At 47.1% G+C, this 23,548-nt stretch overlaps 1 protein-coding gene across 3 annotated transcripts in view; it reads right to left on the reverse strand.

Moving 5' to 3' along the window:
* Positions 1 to 540: 540 nt before the first annotated feature.
* The window catches only part of LOC148507965 (uncharacterized), a 61,604-nt gene continuing 38,596 nt past the window's right edge, over positions 541 to 23,548 (reverse strand). For all 3 annotated transcript variants that reach the window (XM_088445141.1, XM_088445142.1, XM_088445143.1), the window contains exon 4: positions 541 to 1,447. In XM_088445141.1, the coding sequence (XP_088301267.1) occupies positions 606 to 1,447 (842 nt within the window). In that variant the 3' untranslated portion in view covers positions 541 to 605. The remainder of the gene's footprint in view (positions 1,448 to 23,548) is intronic.

Raw genomic sequence — 23,548 nt, forward strand, 5'->3', positions numbered from 1 at the left:
TTGAAATTTTGTTTTTGGGATTAAGTTCATTGTCATGGCAAAGAGGGACTTTGTGATTAATTGCAATTCATCTGATCACTCTTCATGACATTCTGGAGTATATGCAAATCGCCATCATAAAAACTGAAGCAGCAGACTTTGTGAAAACCAATAATTGTTTAATTCTCAAAACTTTTGGCCATGGCTGGATGTATAAATAAAACAAATAGCCATATAGAATTGGGAACATATATATATAAAAAAAAAATAGCCATATATCATAAATTTGCATTTGCACTTTGGCCTCATAATTTCGTAGCTTCGTAAAAAAAACAACTCTCAGTGAGATAGGTACAGGTGACAAAATTAATATTATCAACTATATCCCACGGATCAAACTAATAGAATAAGAAGATCTACAATATATTGCACTCGAGCAATCTGTCAGAGTTTTTGGTTAATGACACATATTACGCCTTTGTGGATAATACTTAGATAATTACTTGTCAATATATTGCGTAACCCCAATAAACCAGTGATGACAATATAAGATAGAGTATATCATATTATATTAACTTTTATTTGCAGCCAGCCTGTTATATGTCCATTATCTCACACATATTGAATTACTCTTGTATGTGGATTTTCTGGTGTCTAACAAGATGAGATTTCTGTGTATAATATTTCTCACACTCAGAACATGGAAATCGCTTCTCACCTGTGTGAGATCTCTGATGCGAACGCAAATGGGTTTTTTGTGCAAACCATTTTCCACATTCAGGGCATGGAAATGGCTTCTCACCTGTGTGAGTTCTCTGATGCCTACAAAGATCCTTTTTTTGTGCAAAACATTTCCCACATTCAGAGCATGGAAACGGCTTCTCACCCGTGTGAGTTCTCTGATGCTTACGAAGATCTGCTCTCAATGGATAACATTTCTCACACTCGGAACATGAAAAGGGTTTTTCTCCTGTGTGAGTTCTGTGATGTACAACAAGAGCGGATTTATCTGTAAAACATTTCCCGCACTCAGAACATTGAAATGGTTTCTCACCTGTGTGAGTTCTATGATGCAGATGAAGATGTGCTTTCATTGTAAAACATTTCCCACACTCAGAACATGGAAACGGCTTCTCACCTGTGTGAGTTCTCTGATGTGCAACAAGAAGTGATTTATATGTAAAATATTTCCCACACTCTGAGCATGCAAATGGCCGCTCACCAGTGTGAGTTCTCTCATGTGTAACCAAGCGTGACTTATGTAGAAAACATTTATCACATTCAGAACAGGCAAATGTTTTACGACTTGTACTACATGAAGCGATATCGGAGTCATCAGTAGAACATTCCTCATTATCAGAGGGATCAGGTGACACATCAGCACTACCACGTACGCCATGCATATTTAGGGTAAGGGAGTGTTCTCCAGGAGAATTTCCTGTGATGCGGTCATCTTCTATTTTCAAATCTGAAAACAAAATGGGATATCCATCAGAGGTGCTCCTGCTATCACGTCCATGTGCTGGAGGTAAAATAAATGTATGGAAATAGATATTGTATATTTACACAGAGCATTTTTTTTACATTATTAGTCAATTAAAGAAAATTCTTTTGTTAAACTAAAAAACTTATTACCATTATATATGTGCAACCAGTATAGGACGTGCTAAAGCTGCAGCAAGTTCTGGGGGCGTGGCTATGGCGGAAGAGGAGTGAGACGTGAATCCGGAGAACACCCCGGCTTAAGATCCGAATTGGCTATCCTGCTCAGTAGACCAGCTATAATTAGGTCACATTAGACCTCTAAAAGTACGGGCCACCTGAGGAAGTGTTCCGGGTCCTGGCTGGCGCTGCCGCTTCCGCTGTGAGCCGCAGCCCTGCTGTGATCCTGTTCCCCTTCTACACTGAGCGTCTGTGTCTGGAGCCTGTATATCCGCATGCTGGGGCTTGGTCAGTGGTGGTCTCCGGGGGTGCCCTGCCCTATTTTCTCCTAGCCTGACTTACCTTTGCTGCCCGTCTGTTTAGTCCACCGGAGATTGTGAGGTGGGGGCGTGGCTTCTTGGGTCCGGCGGCCATCTTCTCTTCCCCCTCCATTGCCCTGCCTGTTGGTGCCACAATTACTGCCTTGATCTGGGTGCTGTGTGCCACTGCAGTTCCTGCTTGGAGATCTGTGTGGTGCTGTCATATAGTAGGTTATTACACTCCCTGACTGGTTCTGTCTCTCTACAGCCATTCCAGTCTATATAGTGTCTCCACAGCTCCTGCCTGCCTATCTCTGGGACTGAGTGCTGCTAATATATAACCTCACAGTTCTGTGATTGGATTTCTCCTTTTCCAGCCCTTCCCGCCTGCATGTTGGGTTGGCACAGGTCCTACCCGGCTCTGTATGGGACTGAGTGCTGCTACTATATTATATATCTTTACAGTCTCTAATGGCTTCATCATTCTTGCCTGCACATTATAGTGATATAGAGGATTCGCATGGTCCCCTGAAAGATAAGGTGTCCTCTATGAGTCAACAAATGGCCACTATTCAAAACAAATTGCTGGATATGGAGTGTCGCCTACGGCAGCACAATGTCAGATTTGTTGGGCTGCCGGAGGGTGAGGAGGGCTCTTTTCCTAAATCATTCCTGGAGACATGGCTTGTTGAAACCTATGACAGGGACTCTTTCACCTTACAATTTGCTGTGGAAAGGGCGCACCGTGTTCCTGCTCACCGCCCTCCGCCTGGTGCTCCACCTCGTACCTTTATTGCAAAATTGATAAATTATAAAGACCGGGATGCAGTGTTACGGATGGGACGCATTAAAGGTCCTCTGTCTAGGAATTGCGTGAAGATTTCTGCTTTCCCAGATTTTGCAATGGAGGTCCAAAAAGATAGGGCCCAATTCCTTCCTATTAAGCATAGACTCAGAGACCTTAATCTATCATATGCTATGCTGTCCCATCCAAACTCCAGATTGTGGCGAATGGGGAATCTAAATTTTTCTCAACTCCACGAGGCGGCTGCGTGGCTGGATCGTTACGCCCCGGGGAACCGTCAATTAGATCCAACCTGAACTTAAACGTGTTCATTGCTGTTATATACCAAAATTCTCTATTTTGTTATTCTAATATTGATGTGTGAGGTATAGATTTAATTATATGTGTCTATTGCGCTGGTTTTATTGCCGGGGGCCTCCCTTGCATTGGTAGCTGCTACACTTTATTGCTCCCTTGTGGGTTTGATATCAGTTTAATTTTATAGTGTTTGGGATATAGGTATGCCGAAGTTGGGAGTGGTATACGGGGTGGTGGGGTAGAGGAGGATTGTGTGTTTTGGGAGTTTTTGTTATTTTCGTTTTATTACTGTTATAGTTGGTGCTATATTAATGCTCATTTTCAGTGTTTCTATATGCTGGGTTTGAGGGGGAAATGTGAAATTTGCAGTTATGACCTCTCCATTGTGCTATAGCTAAGGGAAACCTTCTTACATGGAATGTCCGTGGAATCAATAATAAAGTTAAACGCTCTCTGGTACAGAAGATGCTTAAATAATATAACGCTGATATTATTTGTCTAACAGTTGGTAGTAGACTCCTCTCTCTTCGACGGCCGTGGGTGGGCTGGGCATACCACGCCTCCCACAGGTCATCGTCCAGGGGATCTCTATTTTAATAAAAAAATCTGTTTCCTTTGTGTTAAATTCAGTTAAGTCGGATCCATATGGAAGATATGTGTTTCTTGACTGTAAGATACATTCCATGCCTTTATATATAATAGCTATATATATATATACCCCCTCCTTTCTCATATGAGGTGTTGAAATGTGCAGCTGAGTGTGTGGCTTTATCTCCAGGACACTCCGATACTTTGTTTAGGGGACTTTAACAATCTCCTAGACCCCTTTATGGACAAATGGCGTGCTACCTCTCAAATACAGTTGGGTACAGGGAAATCTGATTTTGCTAGCTTTATAGAGAGTCTGGGGTGGGTAGATGCCTGGAGGGCTAAATATCCGGGTTTACAACAGTTCTCATGTTTCTCCGCGACTTATCATTCTTTCTCTAGAATTGATTTGGCTGTGGTTTCCCCCAGTCTGCTCCCCAAAATATGTCACGTTACTTATAAATCAAGAGGGGTGCCTGATCATTCTCCCCTCATGATATCCTTGGAGGTAGATAGTCCTAGAGGTCAAGTATTCTGGAAGTTACATCCCTTCTGGCTTATTCAAATGAAAGCTGGTTCTGAACTAGAGGCTTTGTGGGATGGGTATTTTGCGAATATTGGCTCTGCTTTACCGGCTGTTGAGTGGGACTCCTTTAAGGCATATATGCGAGGTATTCTGATTAAGCGTGTTGCTGAACTGAAGCTGTTTTATAGGAGAGAAGCTGAACTTGAATCAGAATCGCGTCGAATGGAACTGGTCTATTTGAGAGACAAATTGGATACTTCTAGGATTAATGGCTGGCAGCTCAGTCTACGTGGACAGCTCATATCTCTGGTAGGAATATCCGTAGTCTATTATTTAAATCGCATACATACTATGTGAATGCAGATAGGACAGGGAGTTGTCTAGCACACTTAGTGCATGCTGATCGTCCATCTCCGATCGTTGATGATCTAGTGCATCCTGATGGTACGGTTGTTACTTCTACTCCGGATATAGCTGATCTTTTCCTCACCTTCTATAAGGACATATATAGTACTAGGTTGTCCTGTTTCATGACCGAACTGCAGTCCTATGTGGCTAATATTAGGTTACCTTCCTTGTCGCCTGAGGCACAAGCCTTTCTTGATGCCCCATCCACCCTGGAGGAGATAGAGGTTGCTATCAAGTCCTTCCCTGGTGGCCAAGCCCCGGGTAATGACGGCATACCAATTGATTTATATAAAAAACATGCTGGGATATTTATTCCTAGATTGTTTCAGTTATTTAATAATTTGTATGAGGAAGGTGTATTTCCGTCCTCTATGTCGGAGGCTGTCATTATTATCTTGCCAAAGCCTGGGAAGGATCCTAGATTCCCTGATGCCTATAGACCAATATCACTGATCCCTACCGATGCTAAAATTATTGCCAAAATATTGTCCCTGAGACTTAACCAGGTTATTGCCTTTATAGTGCATCCGAATCAGACCGGTTTCATGCCGGGTAAATCTACCTCAATAAACATTAGACGTCTTTACACTCATTTGCAGGCATTTCACGACCAGGAAGCAACTTCAGTCGTTGTCTCATTAGATGCGGCAAAAGCTTTTGACTCAGTCGAATGGCCATATTTGTGGGAGGTTATGCGGTGTATGGAGGTGGGGCCTGTCTTCCTCAAATGGGTACAATTTATATATGATAGATCCAGTGCTAGAATATCTGTTAATTTCATTTTCATTATTTCGTGGTACGAGACAGGGTTGTCCATTATCCCCTGCCCTTTTTGCCCTAGCAATAGAACCACTGGCATGTAATCTGCGGGCTCACTCCGATGTTGTGGGATTACAGCTGGGTACTAGAGTTGATACAATAGCTTTATACGCAGATGATTTACTTTTGTTCCTTAAAGATTATAGGAAAGCCATGCCCGTGGTTCTCAAGTTTAGCGGCTATTCAGGCCTTGTTACTAATTGGGGTAAATCTTTTATATTACCATTGAGGGATGCTCCTCCTGTTGCTCCTGAGATGCCTTTGCCCCTTTGTTGGGTTCCTAGATTCAAATATTTGGGGGTCTGGATATCTAATCGAACATAAGACTTTATAGATTTGAATTTAATGCCGTTGTTCACTTATTTGAGGGAGAAGATTGGGTCTTGGACTAAGCTTCCTCTTACAGTTATGGGCAGAGTGAACCTGATAAAAATGGTGTTGCAACCCAAATTTCTCTATATATTGCAACAGTCCCCAATATATATTCCTGCATCTATATTTCGAAAATGAAATAGTATGCTTTCTTCTCTTAAGAGGCCTCGATTGAAAATTGATGTTCTCACTAGATCCAGGGTGAGTGGTGGTATGGCCCTTCCACATTTTCAATTCTACTACTATGCTGCGCAGTTGGCTCATGTTCGGTCTTAGGTGCAGGACGGCCATGCTAACTCCTTATTTACTATCTTTGTGTCGCAGGCAATGCCGGGACATACCCCACTGCAGGCCTTGCTAAGCGGCAAGATTTCTAGGAGTAGTCCTCCCCTACTTGCCCAGGCAATTAGGATATGGCGTGAGGTTCATGCACTGGTTCAGTTTGATGGGATTGATCCGGACACCCCCTTGTGGTGTTCACATCGTCTCTCTGAATTGGACACTCTTTCTACTAGACAGGTTTGGGATAAAAGAGGTATCGGTACAGTGGGACAGTTATATTTAAATGGGGTTTTGAAATCTTTTATTCAATTGAAGGAAGAATTTAATCTGCCGGCTACATATTTCTATAGGTTTTTGCAACTCAGACATGCCCTTAATGCCCAATTTCAGAAAGTTCCTCCTTTTATTTCCAATTCTCTCGTAAAGGAATTTGTGTTATCTTTAGGTCCTCGGAAGTCAGTGTCAATTATATATTCTTATATGATGTCATCGCATCATGGGGATGGTTTAGCCAAACTGCGTAGTGGTTGGGAATCTGAAGTCAGTGTTTTCAGTGATGACCAGTGGGAATCAGCTTTAGGGGAGGCAATCGGGAAGCCGACTGCCTAAATACCGGCAGCCGGCTTCCCGACTGCCATTTCCCGGCAAGGGTGAAATGCCGGGCATCTAGATGTAGACGCCCACATTTCCCCGACGCCGGGAAACCGGCGTCGTAGGGATGCCGGGCGCCGCAAGCGGACGGCCGCGGGGGGGGAGGGTTAGGTTTAGGGCTCCTGGGGGGGACTTAGGTTTAGGCAGCGGGGAAGGGGGTGGTTAGGGTTAGGCACTTAGAGGGGGGATTAGGGTTAGGCACTTGGGGAGGAAGTTAGGGTTAGGCACCCCTAAGGAGGGTTAGGGTTGTTAGGTTAGTAAATACTTACCTATCCACGATCGGGATTTCCAGCGCTGTCAGGCTTCCGCTGCGTCGCACTCTGCTCCTGTCGGGCTGCCGCTGACGGGAATCGAACCGCCGGCGGTATTTCATACCAATTCCAGCTTTAGGGTTCCCATCAAAGGCTACAGCATCTATACGTTTTCAGCAGATACAATTATTTATTTTACATAGAGCCTATTTAACCCCTGTGAGATTGGTACGTTTTGGGGGTAGACAGTCTGATCTCTGTCCTAAATGTGGTATTATTCGGGGCACATTTTGGCATTTATTGTGGGAATGTTCGGTGGTTCAGGTATTGTGGACTAAGGTAAGGGCTGCTATGTCTCACACCAGTATTCCCATTACAGTACTAATGCCGAAATTCTGTACTTTGGGGGCTAGAGAAGATGATGAACTGGACCATTTTAGCACTCAATATGCGATTAATTTATGTGATCTGGCAAAAGTATGTTTGGTCTGATCTTGGTTGGCTCCTAGTGGGCCTGAATTTCAGGAGTGGGTTTCTTTGGTTAATGTTACTGTGGAACATGAGCGATATTTGTACCTTGCCCATAAAGCAGAGTCTAAATTTAACCGTATTTAGACAAGATGGATAGAGTCAAGATATGCACTCCCTCGGACTAAGCTATAACTATAATTATATGGTTGATTTCATTTTGGTTTATAACATGATTTCTCTATTTTATTTTATATTATTTGTTGCTCAGGAATACTGAATGTGGAATGTTCTTTTTTGTTTATTTTGTATATGTTTTGTTTTATTTTGTAGATGTTTAAAATTGAAAAATGTTTTAATAAAGAATACTTTATTGAAAAAGCTGCAGCAAGTTCCAGCCATGAGATTACAATGGAAGTTTTGGAGCTGACACTAAGTAGCAAACAAAACCCCAAATACAGGGCAGCAGCCTCTATACAGATGTGTCCTTTATTACTGCTGCTACAGTCGCACCAAATAGCCTCTCTCAGTGCACCAGGTCCTGTGCAACTCCAGCGTCTTTTTTGCTCAAAATGTGAATCTTATTCGCACAACAGAAACACATAGAAGCAACAAAACTACATTGCTAGCGTACCCTAACCATGATCGCTGGGGTGTGCGACATATGTGCCTCCGGGTGCGGCTGAGTAGTAATCGGTGTATAAAAAGGCTCGGATTCCAGAATCTGTGGCTTTCCCCCCCCCACGCTAAGTTCTGTTGTGGTTCATCTGTGTATATGTACGTGTGTAAAACTAATTCGGTTTGCAGTTAAAGTCGCAGCCTAGCGTATTCTGGTACACTGTGAGCGGCTTTGTGCTGCAATGTGACTAAGGATCAAAATTTAAAGAAAAATACGGAACGCTGCAGCTCCTCCCCGAGTGTCTCAGTTGCGCCGGGCATCGCACGTCATATGGCACATGGACGTCCACTGGGGACACATCTCAACTGGAAGCTTCCATGCTGACAAGCTCGGAGAGAAAAGGGCAGCGGTGGGACAGAGGAGTAGTGCACAGGAGGAGATGGCACAGAGTGAGAGGTGGGGGGGGCTGTATGAGGATAGAGCAGGGGAATGGAGCAGGGCACACCTGGGTGATAGATAAAGGGCAGCGGTGGGACAGAGGAGTAGGGCACAGGAGGAGGGCACAGAGTGAGAGGTGGGGGGGGCTGTATGAGGATAGAGCAGGGGAATGGAGCAGGGCACACCTGGGTGATAGATAAAGGGCAGCGGTGGGACAGAGGAGTAGGGCACAGGAGGAGGGCACAGAGTGAGAGGTGGGGGGGGCTGTATGAGGATAGAGCAGGGGAATGGAGCAGGGCACACCTGGGTGATAGATAAAGGGCAGAGCAGGATACAGAGATAATTCAGAGGTAAAAGAAGCAACAGTACAAAGTACCCATGAGCCAATACTGGAGAGGAGCTGGTGTGAGTGGTTATAGAGCCCTGTGCCCAGGAATGTAAGAGTGTGTGTGATGTGTGTGCTGTGATAATCCTGTTTGTACCACAGGCTGCAGTACCCCATGGTCACCAGGGGGGGCTGCTCTGCTGGTGTTTTTGTGATACACCCAGTTATCAACTCGTCTTATGGTGTGGTCCCAGCTAATGACCTGCACATGTCTGGCTGTTATATACTCGGCAGATCACTGACTCTACATTACCAGAAGCTGGTCTCTGCTTTATCCTTCTGTTTGTTCCAGAATCTCTGTTGTTGTGGACATCTGCCAGTATCGGTTGCATCTGTCAAAACTAGTGTTCCCGTTAGGCTGTTTTAACGGGTCGCTGTGGCCTGCCCGATTTGTAAGTGCTGAAATGCGCTCTGCCCTTGTGGCAGCGCCCCGCTATAAACAGTCGCCCCCACCCGCAGGCCACAGTGTCACACAGGGTTTGGAAGTGCCAGTGATAAAAAGGGGGTGAGTCTCTAGGACACGCACCCTTTTCTGAGTGATCACTCCCCATTTTCGGGGCACGTGCTGAAGTGCCATTTTTTTGTTACAGATACCCTGCCCCAGCTTGAAGACTGGAAACTACATATTGAAATCTGCCTATATTTGTTACTTGTATCCTGCTCTGCAAAGACCTGGACCACCTGTTATTCAGTTCTTATCTATCACCACAGAACCTGGTTATTTCTGCTTATTCCATCTGGCTTGCAAAAACTTGGACCACCTGTTACTGTTTATGTATCTTAGACGGTATATATTCATAATATCAACATTCAAACGTCAACAAGAGAATATTAACATGGTCTGAATGCCGACATTGACAGAATGTAAACAGTAGAATGTCGAAATGCGATTTTTGGACGATTTTAGGTTAAGCGTTAGAGTTAGACTGCGATTAGGGTTAGGTTTAGCGTTAGGATCAGGGACGCTCACCTCCATAGCTGAAAACCACATGGTCGCCATACCGCCTGTCAACATTCTAAATGTCGACAAATTTTTACCACAGCCAGAGACTTGTTATATGATTATTTATCACCTTACCTGTAATCACCTATCCCTGTTCCTCCAGCCACTGCTCCTCTACCCCTGTAATAAAGCCTATTGCACCACTAACCTCAATCTTGTATAAATGACACTAATATATGTGAGTATGATGCAAAGCCTCCATGTAACATACTGAGGAATTATTACACAAGGGAGATAATGGGTGTTCACATGTGATACTGCACAGGGAGGATAATGGGTAATGTCACACAGGGTATCATCCCCATGATTAGTGATGTGCCGTGCATGAGCCGTTTCCAGGTGTGCCGCTGCAGTAAAAGTCCTAACTTTGGGTCCGGGCAGCGCTGGGCTCATCCGGGTGGCTCAGCCGGTGCCCGGGCCGTGACCAATAGGTCCCGCACGCCGCTTCGCCGTCCTGTCCACCCAGTGCTCACTGCTGAGCAGTGTGTTTGACAGGCTGGGGGACAGGGAGCACCTTTCTCTGCCACGGACAGGTAGGGCCAATATAAAATATTTTATTTTCTGTAGAGACCATTGTGGTTGTGTTTTTTTTATGTGGGGACAATGTATAAATACTTTACTTTCTGAGGGGCTCAGAGTGATTGAGAATAATAGGGACTGATGGCTCCTGATGTATGAGATACACCAGAGAGTGTGGGGAGGAGACTGGTCAGATCTCTGGGCTGGTAACACACAGTGACATGATGTGAGGGGGAGAGCAGGAGTATAATAGGGGCTGATGGCTCCTGACTCCCACACTCTGCAGATACTTCCCTCATTAGTCTGTAGTGACAGAGGAAGATGTAGGATAAGAGACTGCTGTAGTGACAGAGGAGGGTGTAGGATAAGAGATGGCTGTAGTGACAGAGGAGGGTGTAGGATAAGAGATTGCTGTAGTGACAGAGGAGGGTATATAGGATAAGAGATGGCTGTAGTGACAGAGGAGGGTGTAGGATAAGAGATGGCTGTAGTGACAGAGGAGGGTGTAGGATAAGAGATTGCTGTAGTGACAGAGGAGAGTGTAGGATAAGAGAGTGCTGTAGTGACAGAGGAAGGTGTAGGATAAGAGATTGCTGTAGTGACAGAGGAGAGTGTAGGATAAGAGATTGCTGTAATGACAGAGGAAGGTGTAGGATAAGAGAGTGCTGTAGTGACAGAGGAGAGTGTAGGATACGAGATTGCTGTAGTGACAGAGGAGGGTGTAGGATAAGAGATTGCTGTAGTGACAGAGGAGAGTGTAGGATAAGAGAGTGCTGTAGTGACAAAGGAGGGTGTAGGATAAGAGATTGCTGTAATGACAGAGGAAGGTGTAGGATAAGAGATGGCTGTAGTGACAGAGGAGGGTGTAGGATAAGAGATGGCTGTAGTGACAGAGGAGGGTGTAGGATAAGAGATTGCTGTAGTGACAGAGGAGGGTGTAGGATAAGAGATTGCTGTAGTGACGGAGGAGGGTGTAGGATAAGAGATTGCTGTAGTGACGGAGGAGAGTGTAAGATAAGAGATTGCTGTAGTGACGGAGGAGGGTGTAGGATAAGAGATTGCTGTAGTGACAGAGGAGGGTGTAGGATAAGAGATTGCTGTAGTGACAGAGGATGGTGTAGGATAAGAGACTGCTGTAGTGACAGAGGAGGGTGTAGGATAAGAGACGGCTGTAGTGACAGAGGAGGGTGTAGGATAAGAGACGGCTGTAGTGACAGAGGAGGGTGTAGGATAAGAGATTGCTGTAGTGACAGAGGAGGGTGTAGGATAAGAGATTGCTGTAGTGACAGAGGAGGGTGTAGGATTAGAGATGGCTGTAATGACAGAGGAGGGTATAGGATAAGAGATTGCTGTAGGATAAGAGAGTGCTGTAGTGACAGAGGAGAGTGTAGGATAAGAGATTGCTGTAGTGACAGAGGAGGGTGTAGGATAAGAGATTGCTGTAATGACAGAGGAGGGTATAGGATAAGAGATTGCTGTAGGATAAGAGATTGCTGTAGTGACAGAGGAGGGTGTAGGATTAGAGATGGCTGTAGTGACAGAGGAGGGTGTAGGATAAGAGATTGCTGTAGTGACAGAGGAGGGTGTAGGATAAGAGATTGCTGTAGCGACAGAGGAAGGTGTAGGATAAGAGATTGCTGTAGTGACAGAGGAGAGTGTAGGATAAGAGATTGCTGTAATGACAGAGGAGGGTGTAGGATAAGAGATTGCTGTAGTGACAGAGGAAGGTGTAGGATAAGAGGTGGCTGTAGTGACAGAAGAGGGTGTAGGATAAGAGGTGGCTGTAGTGACAGAGGAGGGTGTAGGATAAGAGAGTGCTGTAGTGACAGAGGAGAGTGTAGGATAAGAGATTGTTGTAGTGACAGAGGAGAGTGTAGGATAAGAGATTGCTGTAGTGACAGAGGAGGGTGTAGGATAAGAGATTGTTGTAGTGACAGAGGAGGGTGTAGGATAAGAGATTGCTGTAGTGACAGAGGAGGGTGTAGGATAAGAGATTGCTGTAGTGACAGAGGAGGGTGTAGGATAAGAGAGTGCTGTAGTGACGGAGAAGGGTGTAGGATAAGAGATTGCTGTAGTGACGGAGGAGGGTGTGGGATAAGAGAGTGCTGTAGTGACAGAGGAGGGTGTGGGATAAGAGAGTGCTGTAGTGACAGAGGAGGGTGTAGGATAAGAGAGTGCTGTAGTGACAGAGGAGGGTGTAGGATAAGAGATTGCTGTAGTGACAGAGGAGAGTGTAGGATAAGAGATTGCTGTAGTGACAGAGGAAGGTGTAGGATAAGAGATTGCTGTAGTGACAGAGGAGAGTGAAGGATAAGAGATTGCTGTAGTGACAGAGGAAGGTGTAGGATAAGAGATTGCTGTAGTGACAGAGGAGAGTGTAGGATAAGAGATTGCTGTAGTGACAGAGGAGGGTGTAGGATAAGAGATTGCTGTAGTGACAGTGGAGGGTGTAGGATAAGAGGTGGCTGTAGTGACAGAGGAGGGTGTAGGATAAGAGGTGGCTATAGTGACAGAGGAGGGTGTAGGATAAGAGATTGCTGTAATGACAGAGGAAGGTGTAGGATAAGAGATTGCTGTAGTGACAGAGGAGAGTGTAGGATAAGAGATGGCTGTAGTGACAGAGGAAGGTGTAGGATAAGAGATTGCTGTAGTGACAGAGGAGAGTGTAGGATAAGAGATGGCTGTAGTGACAGAGGAGGGTGTAGGATAAGAGATTGCTGTAGTGACAGAGGAGGGTATAGGATAAGAGATTGCTGTAGGATAAGAGATTGCTGTAGTGACGGAGGAGGGTGTAGGATTAGAAATGGCTGTAGTGACAGAGGAGGGTGTAGGATAAGAGATTGCTGTAGCGACAGAGGAAGGTGTAGGATAAGAGATTGCTGTAGTGACAGAGGAGAGTGTAGGATAAGAGATGGCTGTAGTGACAGAGGAGGGTGTAGGATAAGAGGTGGCTGTAGTGACAGAGGAGGGTGTAGGATAAGAGAGTGCTGTAGTGACAGAGGAGGGTGTAGGATAAGAGATTGTTGTAGTGACAGAGGAGGGTGTAGGATAAGAGATGGCTGTAGTGACAGAGGAGGGTGTAGGATAAGAGATGGCTGTAGTGACAGAGGAGGGTGTAGGATAAGAGATGTCTGTAGTGACAGAGGAGGGTGTACGATAAGAGAGTGCTGTAGTGACAGAGGAGGGTGTGGGATAAGAGATTGCTGTAGTGGCAGAGGAGGGTGTGGGATAAGAGATTGCTGTAGTGACAGAGGAGGGTGTAGGATAAGAGATTGCTGTAGTGACAGAGGAGGGTGTAGGATAAGAGATTGCTGTAATGACAGAGGAGGGTGTAGGATAAGAGGTGGCTGTAGTGACAGAGGAGGGTGTAGGATAAGAGACTGCTGTAGTGACAGAGGAGGGTGTAGGATAAGAGATTGCTGTAGTGACAGAGGAGGGTAAAGGATAAGAGATTGCTGTAGGATAAGAGATTGCTGTAGTGACAGAGGAGGGTGTAGGATTAGAGATGGCTGTAGTGACAGAGGAGAGTGTAGGATAAGAGATTGCTGTAGTGACAGAGGAGAGTGTAGGATAAGAGATTGTTGTAGTGACAGAGGAGGGTGTAGGATAAGAGATTGCTGTAGTGACAGAGGAGGGTGTAGGATAAGAGGTGGCTGTAGTGACAGAGGAGGGTGTAGGATAAGAGATTGTTGTAGTGACAGAGGAGGGTGTAGGATAAGAGATTGCTGTAGTGACAGACGAAGGTGTAGGATAAGAGATTGCTGTACTGACGGAGAAAGGTGTAGGATAAGAGATTGCTGTAATGACGGAGGAAGGTGTAGGATAAGAGATTGCTGTAATGACGGAGGAAGGTGTAGGATAAGAGATTGCTGTAGTGACAGAGGAGAGTGTAGGATAAGAGATTGCTGTAGTGACGGAGGAGGGTGTAGGATAAGAGATTGCTGTAGTGACAGAGGAGGGTGTAAGATAAGAGATTGCTGTAGTGACAGAGGAGGGTGTAGGATAAGAGATTGCTGTAGTGACAGTGGAGGGTGTAGGATAAGAGGTGGCTGTAGTGACAGAGGAGGGTGTAGGATAAGAGGTGGCTATAGTGACAGAGGAGGGTGTAGGATAAGAGATTGCTGTAATGACAGAGGAAGGTGTAGGATAAGAGATTGCTGTAGTGACAGAGGAGAGTGTAGGATAAGAGATTGCTGTAGTGACAGAGGAGGGTGTAGGATAAGAGATTGCTGTAGTGACAGAGGAGGGTATAGGATAAGAGATTGCTGTAGGATAAGAGATTGCTGTAGTGACGGAGGAGAGTGTAGGATTAGAAATGGCTGTAGTGACAGAGGAGGGTGTAGGATAAGAGATTGCTGTAGCGACAGAGGAAGGTGTAGGATAAGAGATTGCTGTAGTGACAGAGGAGAGTGTAGGATAAGAGATTGCTGTAGTGACAGAGGAGAGTGTAGGATAAGAGATTGCTGTAGTGACAGAGGAGGGTGTAGGATAAGAGGTGGCTGTAGTGACAGAGGAGGGTGTAGGATAAGAGGTGGCTGTAGTGAAAGAGGAAGGTGTAGGATAAGAGATTGTTGTAGTGACAGAGGAGGGTGTAGGATAAGAGATGGCTGTAGTGACAGAGGAGGGTGTAGGATAAGAGATTGCTGTAGTGACAGAAGAGGGTGTAGGATAAGAGATGGCTGTAGTGACAGAGGAAGGTGTAGGATAAGAGATGGCTGTAGTGACAGAGGAAGGTGTAGGATAAGAGATTGCTGTAGTGACAGAGGAGGGTGTAGGATAAGAGATTGCTGTAGTGACAGAGGAGGGTGTAGGATAAGAGATTGCTGTAGTGACAGAGGAAGGTGTAGGATAAGAGATGGCTGTAGTGACAGAGGAAGGTGTAGGATAAGAGATTGCTGTAGTGACAGAGGAGGGTGTAGGATAAGAGAGTGCTGTAGTGACAGAGGAGGGTGTGGGATAAGAGATTGCTGTAGTGACAGACGAGGGTGTAGGATAAGAGATTGCTGTAGTGACAGAGGAAGGTGTAGGATAAGAGATTTCTGTAGTGACAGAGGAGGGTGTATGAGAAGAGATTGCTGTAGTGACAGAGGAGGGTGTAGGATAAGAGACTGCTGTAGTGACAGAGGAGGGTGTAGGATAAGAGATTGCTGTAGTGACAGAGGAGGGTGTAGGATAAGAGATTGCTGTAGTGACAGAGGAGGGTGTAGGATAAGAGATTGCTGTAGTGACAGTAGAGGGTGTAGGATAAGAGATTGCTGTAGTGATAGAGGAGGGTGTAGGATAAGAGACTGCTGTAGTGACAGAGGAGGGTGTAGGATAAGAGACTGCTGTAGTGACAGAGGAGGGTGTAGGATAAGAGATTGCTGTAGTGACAGAGGAGGGTGTAGGATAAGAGATTGCTGTAGTGACAGAGGAGGGTGTAGGATAAGAGATGGCTGTAGTGACAGTGGAGGGTGTAGGTAGGATAAGAGATTTCTGTAGTGACAGAGGAGGGTGTATGAGAAGAGATTGCTGTAGTGACAGAGGAGGGTGTAGGATAAGAGACTGCTGTAGTGACAGAGGAAGGTGTAGGATAAGAGATGGCTGTAGTGACAGAGGAAGGTGTAGGATAAGAGATTTCTGTAGTGACAGAGGAGGGTGTATGAGAAGAGATTGCTGTAGTGACAGAGGAGGGTGTAGGATAAGAGACTGCTGTAGTGACAGAGGAGGGTGTAGGATAAGAGACTGCTGTAGTGACAGAGGAAGGTGTAGGATAAGAGACTGCTGTAGTGACAGAGGAGGGTGTAGGATAAGAAATTGCTGTAGTGACAGTAGAGGGTGTAGGATAAGAGATTGCTGTAGTGACAGAGGAGGGTGTAGGATAAGGGATTGCTGTAGAGACAGAGGAGGGTGTAGGATAAGAGACTGCTGTAGTGACAGAGGAGGGTGTAGGATAAGAGATTGCTGTAGTGACAGAGGAGGGTGTAGGATAAGAGATTGCTGTAGTGACAGAGGAGGGTGTAGGATAAGAGACTGCTGTAGTGACAGAGGAGGGTGTATGATAAGAGATTGCTGTAGTGACAGAGGAGGGTATAGGATAAGAGATTGCTGTAGGATAAGAGATGGCTGTAGTGACAGAGGAGAGTGTAGGATAAGAGATGGCTGTAGTGACAGAGGAGGGTGTAGGATAAGAGATGGCTGTAGTGACAGAGGAGGGTGTAGGATGAAAGATTGTTGTAGAGACAGAGGAGGGTGTAGGATAAGAGACTGCTGTAGTGACAGAGGAGGGTGTAGGATAAGAGATGGCTGTAGTGACAGAGGAGGGTGTAGGATAAGAGATTGCTGTAGTGACAGAGGAGGGTGTAGGATAAGAGATTGCTGTAGTGACAGTAGAGGGTGTAGGATAAGAGATTGCTGTAGTGACAGAGGAGGGTGTAGGATAAGAGACTGCTGTAGTGACAGAGGAGGGTGTAGGATAAGAGACTGCTGTAGTGACAGAGGAGGGTGTAGGATAAGAGATTGCTGTAGTGACAGAGGAGGGTGTAGGATAAGAGATTGCTGTAGTGACAGAGGAGGGTGTAGGATAAGAGATGGCTGTAGTGACAGTGGAGGGTGTAGGTAGGATAAGAGATTTCTGTAGTGACAGAGGAGGGTGTATGAGAAGAGATTGCTGTAGTGACAGAGTAGGGTGTAGGATAAGAGACTGCTGTAGTGACAGAGGAAGGTGTAGGATAAGAGACTGCTGTAGTGACAGAGGAGGGTGTAGGATAAGAGATTGCTGTAGTGACAGTAGAGGGTGTAGGATAAGAGATTGCTGTAGTGACAGAGGAGGGTGTAGGATAAGGGATTGCTGTAGAGACAGAGGAGGGTGTAGGATAAGAGACTGCTGTAGTGACAGAGGAGGGTGTAGGATAAGAGATTGCTGTAGTGACAGAGGAGGGTGTAGGATAAGAGATTGCTGTAGTGACAGAGGAGGGTGTAGGATAAGAGATGGCTGTAGTGACAGTGGAGGGTGTAGGTAGGATAACAAGAGATATGGTAAGAACTTACCTTTGTTATCTCTGTTTCTACGAAGTCCATAGGGTCCACAGGGTCGACCTTGGGGTATAGGTTGGGAACCAAATCCGGGCACCACGCAGTTAAAGCTTTTAGCTCCCAGGATGCACTGGGTCCACTCTCCCTATAACCCCACCCCCAAGCCAGAGGCACCTCAGTTTGTAAGTAGCCAAAGGCCGGAGGAGGAGAGAAAAAGAGAGAGAAAACTGGAACACTCAATAACCATACTCACAGAAATGGGAGACGGAAAACCGGTGACCAGCCACACAGCCCATATGAAGCCAGGTGCGTCAGGGCGGGCGCCCTGTGGACCCTATGGACTTCGTAGAAACAGAGATAACAAAGGTAAGTTCTTACCATATCTCTTGTTTTCTACTTCAGGGTCCATAGGGGGTCCACAGGGTTGACCTTGGGGATGTCCCAAAGCAGTTCAACCAAGGGTGGGGACGCTCCTGTGCTGAGAGGAGAATCCGTCGCCAAAAAGGAAGCATCCTGAGAGGCAAAGGAAACCAATGCCTAGAACCTTAAAAAGGTGTGGACAGAAGACCACGTGGCCACCTAGTAAGGCAAAACAGCCGAGGCGCCACAGCGAGCCGCACACGAGGGTCACATGGCCCGAGAAAAAACAAGCATCAACAACAGGAAGGCCTACCCATGGGTAGGCCCCTGAGGAAGACCTACGAGGCCATCCAGCCAACATTTGGTTATAGGCCGGCCATCCTTTCCTGTGAAAACCAGAAATCTCAGACCACCAATAAGGAGTCCGATTTCCGTAAGGAACCTGAACGGATCACATAAATCCAAAGAGGCCAGACCACAGTCAATGAGGCCACACCAGCCGAGAGGACTGGGGACAGAATGGCCGTACCATAAGTTCCAGAATAATATGGAACCTGAAAACCACTAAGAAGAAACACAGGGCGAGAGCAACTCCCACCCTGACATGATGCCCTCCAGAAGAGGGAGCCACATGAGAACGCTCCCAATTCAGACACTTTCCTGGTTGATATAAACACCCTGAGAGAAAGAGAGAGCCTAAGTAATAGACCATGTAATGGCTATCACAACCAGCGGTTCCATTGACTGTCCCCGGAGGTAACGAAGAACCACTACTTACTCCCAAGGAGTCCCTAGGGAGGACAAATGGAGGCATAATCAAGAAAACACTCCAAAGGATGAACTGGATACCAGAGTGGAGCAATTCCATATCTTAACCATACTGACAGTGTAGAGATCCGCACTGTCAGGAAGACCAGGCCAAGTGTGAAACCCAAGCCAGCCGGAAGGAATGCCAGAATATCTGGAAATCCTGGACACCGGAGGATTGTATCGACAGGTACAATACCATAAGATTTATGGCTGCCACAGTTTGTGGTAGGTCCCAGCAAAAGCTGATCCATGTGCTCTAATCATTCCAACGATGACAAAGCCAGGGAAGCCGTAAGACCACTGTAAGGACACAGTCAAAGACAAACGACCCAGGTCCAAGGCAAAACCAAGGACCCTGAGACAACAGGTCCGGGCAGTGAAGCATCAGGGATGGAGTATCGATGTAGAGACTCCGAAGATCCAAGTACCCCTGACATCTGGGGCAATCAGGAGCCACCAGCAGGAAAGCATCTCCGTCTCGATTGAAAACACTTCCAAAGACCTCGAGGAAGAAGGGAGACCGGAGAACACAGGTACACAAAGTGGAAGGACCACTTCACCGACAAAGAGTCGCTGAAGGTTGCTTCAGAATCCCCAGAGCTGGACTGTAACACCATAGTGTGATAAAGTCAGAAGGCCATGAGGGTCACCTCAGGGGGGCCCCCCCTGCTCACCAGGAGATGAAACCTCTCTTGGGGAAGAGACTAGTCCCCGGGATGCACGTCGTGACGGCTGAGGACTCCCGCTTCCCAATGGAGAGCTCCTGAAATGAACGCTGCCGAGATGGTCGGGAGGAGACCCTCGGACTATGTCCGAATATGTGACATACCTGTCATTGCCACCCAACGAACAGTGTTGCTAAAAAGGAAGCCACTGTCCTGACCCTGTCGGACTGAACCTTTTCAGGTTCACCGGGAAACAAGAGTTATGCCAGAGTAAGTTAATTGATAGGGTGGAATCGACAGACGTCCAACTGCACTGAAAAGGATTCGATCCAGACACTGTCCATAGCAAAGAAAACCCTGGACGAGATGGCCATAGCCACCCGGACAGGGACCGACTTGCCTCCGGAGAGAGCATCATCGTTTGAACAGTTATCCGACAGAAAAAACTCGTTCCATCTGGAGATGAGCCAATTATGGAAAGGCCTGGAATGGAACTGAGCCCATTCCACCATGCATCCCAGAGTGTAAAGACATCTGTCGACTGCGCAGACAACCATGTACTCCTAATGGAAGAGAGGAGATTCCGTCTTACGCCAGAAGAATTCTCAGATTCTGAGAATCCAGCAGGGATCCTAGATGAAGAATACCCAGAGAGGGATGTAGGGAGGACTTTTTCCCCGTTGATTAAACGTCTGCACCCTGAAGAAGCCACAGTCATCCTGACCTGGCCGTAAAGTACCCCGGTGATCCCGCTAAGAGCAGGAGGCCGTCCAGGTACAGGAGCATTGGGATATACTGAACAGAAGAACTGTCAGAAAATCCAAAACGCTGGTAAACCCCTGTGGGGCTGAGGACAGTCCCAACAGGCAGAGCCCGAAAAATTGTAAGTGTTGCTGTGATACAGCAAACCTCAGCCCATGCTGAGGAAAGGTCTCTGTAAGTACCCGTAGGCACGCGTCCTGTATATCCAGTGATACCATAAAGTCCCCAGGTTCCAAACATCGTATGATGGAGCATAGGGATTTCCTCCTGAGCCCAGGTAGCTTTAGGAACTGGTTCAGGGAATTGAGACAGAGAATAGGCCAAAGAGGACCATTCAGCCACCGCACCAGAAAGAAAACAGAACAACCAGTCCCTCACTGAGATAGTGGGGATGGCCTAATTAGCTCCGCTTACCGCAACAACTGCATAGCTTTCTGGATCTGTAAGGCCCTTGTAAAGAGGGCGTACCCTCCTACCCACGTAGCCGCGGCAACTTGACACTAATACCGGGCGAACTGAGAAAATCGGTATCTCCCAGTTGTAGGCCTGTCCCGTCAGGCTGAAGAGATATCCGTAGGTTCAGAAGCAGGGTCGGCTGGCAGTCCAGGCCTGCTCGGTACTGGATATGTCGGCCCTTGTAGATGCCGACAGTCTACGAAGAAACAGACCTTTAGGCTGACCCAGAGGACAAAAAAGACTTAACAGACTTAGTCTGAGGCCTTGTAGTGGGCATAGCTGAAAGCGGTAAACTTGTCGTTAGTAATACTGCCAATGTTACTACAATCTTGTCAAGGTCAGGACCAAACAATATCAACCCTAAAGATGGTATCTGCACCTCTGCATTCCCAGAGCGCAGCCATAGGGTATTACGGAGGATACAGTCGCAGCCGGAACTCTGAAAGTTAGGAGACTGGTATCCAATATAGGCATTTCCACCTATGACAACAGCATATATTACGTGAGCGACCAAATACATTTGAACCCCCGACGTGTTGGAGGGGAAAAAACGTTACAAATGCATCAACCCAATATGCAATAGTATTAACCAACCATGCTATAGCCATGGTAGGATGGGTAACAACTCCTGAAAGCAAGTATACTGATTTCAGGCAGAGTTACCACCTATGGATCCGAAGAATCCGACCACGCAGGAATGGGAGGCGTAGTAACGTCTGTAATCAGACGAGTAACGCGCCCATCCACCCCAGGAGGGGCTCGTGATGACCCTCAGGGAATTTGGGACAGGAGGCCAAACACTGTTGTAACACCTCCTATCTGGCAACAGCCAGAGTCCCGCTATGCGATCCACCCGCTAGTCAGCAACAGGGAACCCGAAGGCACGCAATACTGAGGGTGTATGATACAGGTGCAGGTCAACATTCACTCTAACCAGAATGGACCTGCTACCAGCCCTAAAGCAGGGATAATAATACCTGAAATAGGCTTCCCCCCGTGTAAGAGGGAAAGAGCCACAAACAGTACCCAGTTCACGGCAGAGCCAACTGGGAAGTAACCACAGGGCGTCAACCACGCCAATTAGCGTTTCGTAGAAAACGACATCCACCCAGGGTGGCTGTTGTGGTAATCCCTGCAAGGGGAATGACAGACTATTGTGGCACCAGTGGGAATTCATATACTGCGAAAAACCCCTGCAGGGAGCGGTAGTCTGTGTCACAGGGGAAGAGTACAAGAAGCTGCGAGATACCCTGAGATGAAAAGGGCAGTATGGTGAAGTAACCCCAAGTGAGGTACAACAATGGGGCCCGCCCGGCGATCCGCAATTGAGAGGATCCCGAGAAAACAAACCGCCCAAGGGGGTCGTGAAAGAGGCCAGCACCAGATGACGCCACATACAGAACCCTTTATGAGTCAAATCCTCCGCACTAACACCTGCAGCACATGACTTGCAGGATAGTAAAAATGGGTGCAGTATAACGCTCTATCTCCTGGTCAGACATATCTGACCAATCTTGGCGGAAATATTAAGCAGCGCTATACTGGTCCTGACTGAGGCCAAAAATTAGCTGCAGGGACCCATTTTCAGCGTATGCAACACACAGTTCCATCTAAAATATGGCAACGTGCAGCACGCAACAGTATGTGACAAACCACACAAATATTAACAAGTATATAAATGTGAGGTCTCAGAACCACCCTAAGTACAGCTGTATTAGGGCAGATAAGGAAAGGGATAGATATACACTGACAGGTGAGAGAATAAAGTACAGTCAGCACTAGCATAAGTCACATACAATGCAGATATATACATATATACATAAACATGTCATATAATATACTGCACTATTACACTGCATTCAACTGCCCAGATTCAGTGTCTGGGAAGGCTACAGCGCTGTGTACACTGACCTGATGGTGAGGTACGCAGGGGGACTGGACCAACTGCCATCTCCAGAGATCTCTGCTGCACCACAGAGAAAATGGCCGCTGGAGACCTCAGAAGAAGCGTGGCCCGCGGAGGAAGCAGCTCAGCGACGCCAGACTATGGATACTGAAAGGCGCGCTGAGCTGAGGGGAGGAGCCGCTGTAACAGGGAAGGCTGCCTCCCCTGGCCGGCTATTAACCCCCGGGACGCCGGCTCCCTGCACCGATCGTTAAGTCCCTGGTGGTCTAGTGGACACACGGGGTATGGGGGGCCCGCCGCCACTGCCGGCGCCTCCGGTCTGTCCCCTGAGACCGGAGGCACAGGACTCGGTGATCCGCGACCTTACCTGCTCCCCGTGGATCCGGCAGCAGTCCTGGGCGCCCGCAGAGTCCGGCTAGTACAGACTCTGGGGTCCCGCTGAGATCCCCAGATCTGTACTGGCGTCTCAGCGCCAGCGGGGTGACGGAGCGGCAGCTTAGACGTCCTATGGACAGTCCGACGCTGCCGCCCTGAAGAGTCCAAAGTCCATGGAAAAAACTTTGTCCCTAAAAAAATAAAATAAGCTTAGGGGCTGCTAATCAGCTCCCCCTGCGCTAACGGTGACCCGACTCCGGCCGGGCACCAAATTAAACTGAGGTGCCTCTGGCTTGGGGGTGGGGTTATACGGAGAGTGGACCCAGTGCATCCTGGGAGCTAAAAGCTTTAACTGCGTGGTGCCCGGATTTGGTTCCCAACCTATACCCCAAGGTCAACCCTGTGGACCCCCTATGGACCCTGAAGTAGAAAGATTGTTGTAGAGACAGAGGAGGGTGTAGGATAAGAGACTGCTGTAGTGACAGAGGAGGGTGTAGGATAAGAGATTGCTGTAGTGACAGAGGAGGGTGTAGGATAAGAGATTGCTGTAGTGACAGAGGAGGGTGTAGGATAAGAGATTGCTGTAGTGACAGTAGAGGGTGTAGGATAAGAGATTGCTGTAGTGACAGAGGAGGGTGTAGGATAAGAGACTGCTGTAGTGACAGAGGAGGGTGTAGGATAAGAGACTGCTGTAGTGACAGAGGAGGGTGTAGGATAAGAGATTGCTGTAGTGACAGAGGAGGGTGTAGGATAAGAGATGGCTGTAGTGACAGAGGAGGGTGTAGGATAAGAGATGGCTGTAGTGACAGTGGAGGGTGTAGGTAGGATA

The sequence above is a fragment of the Taudactylus pleione genome, unplaced genomic scaffold (assembly GCF_031769625.1).
Source record: "Taudactylus pleione unplaced genomic scaffold, aTauple2 ptg000377l, whole genome shotgun sequence".
Taxonomy (NCBI): Eukaryota; Metazoa; Chordata; class Amphibia; order Anura; family Myobatrachidae; genus Taudactylus; species Taudactylus pleione.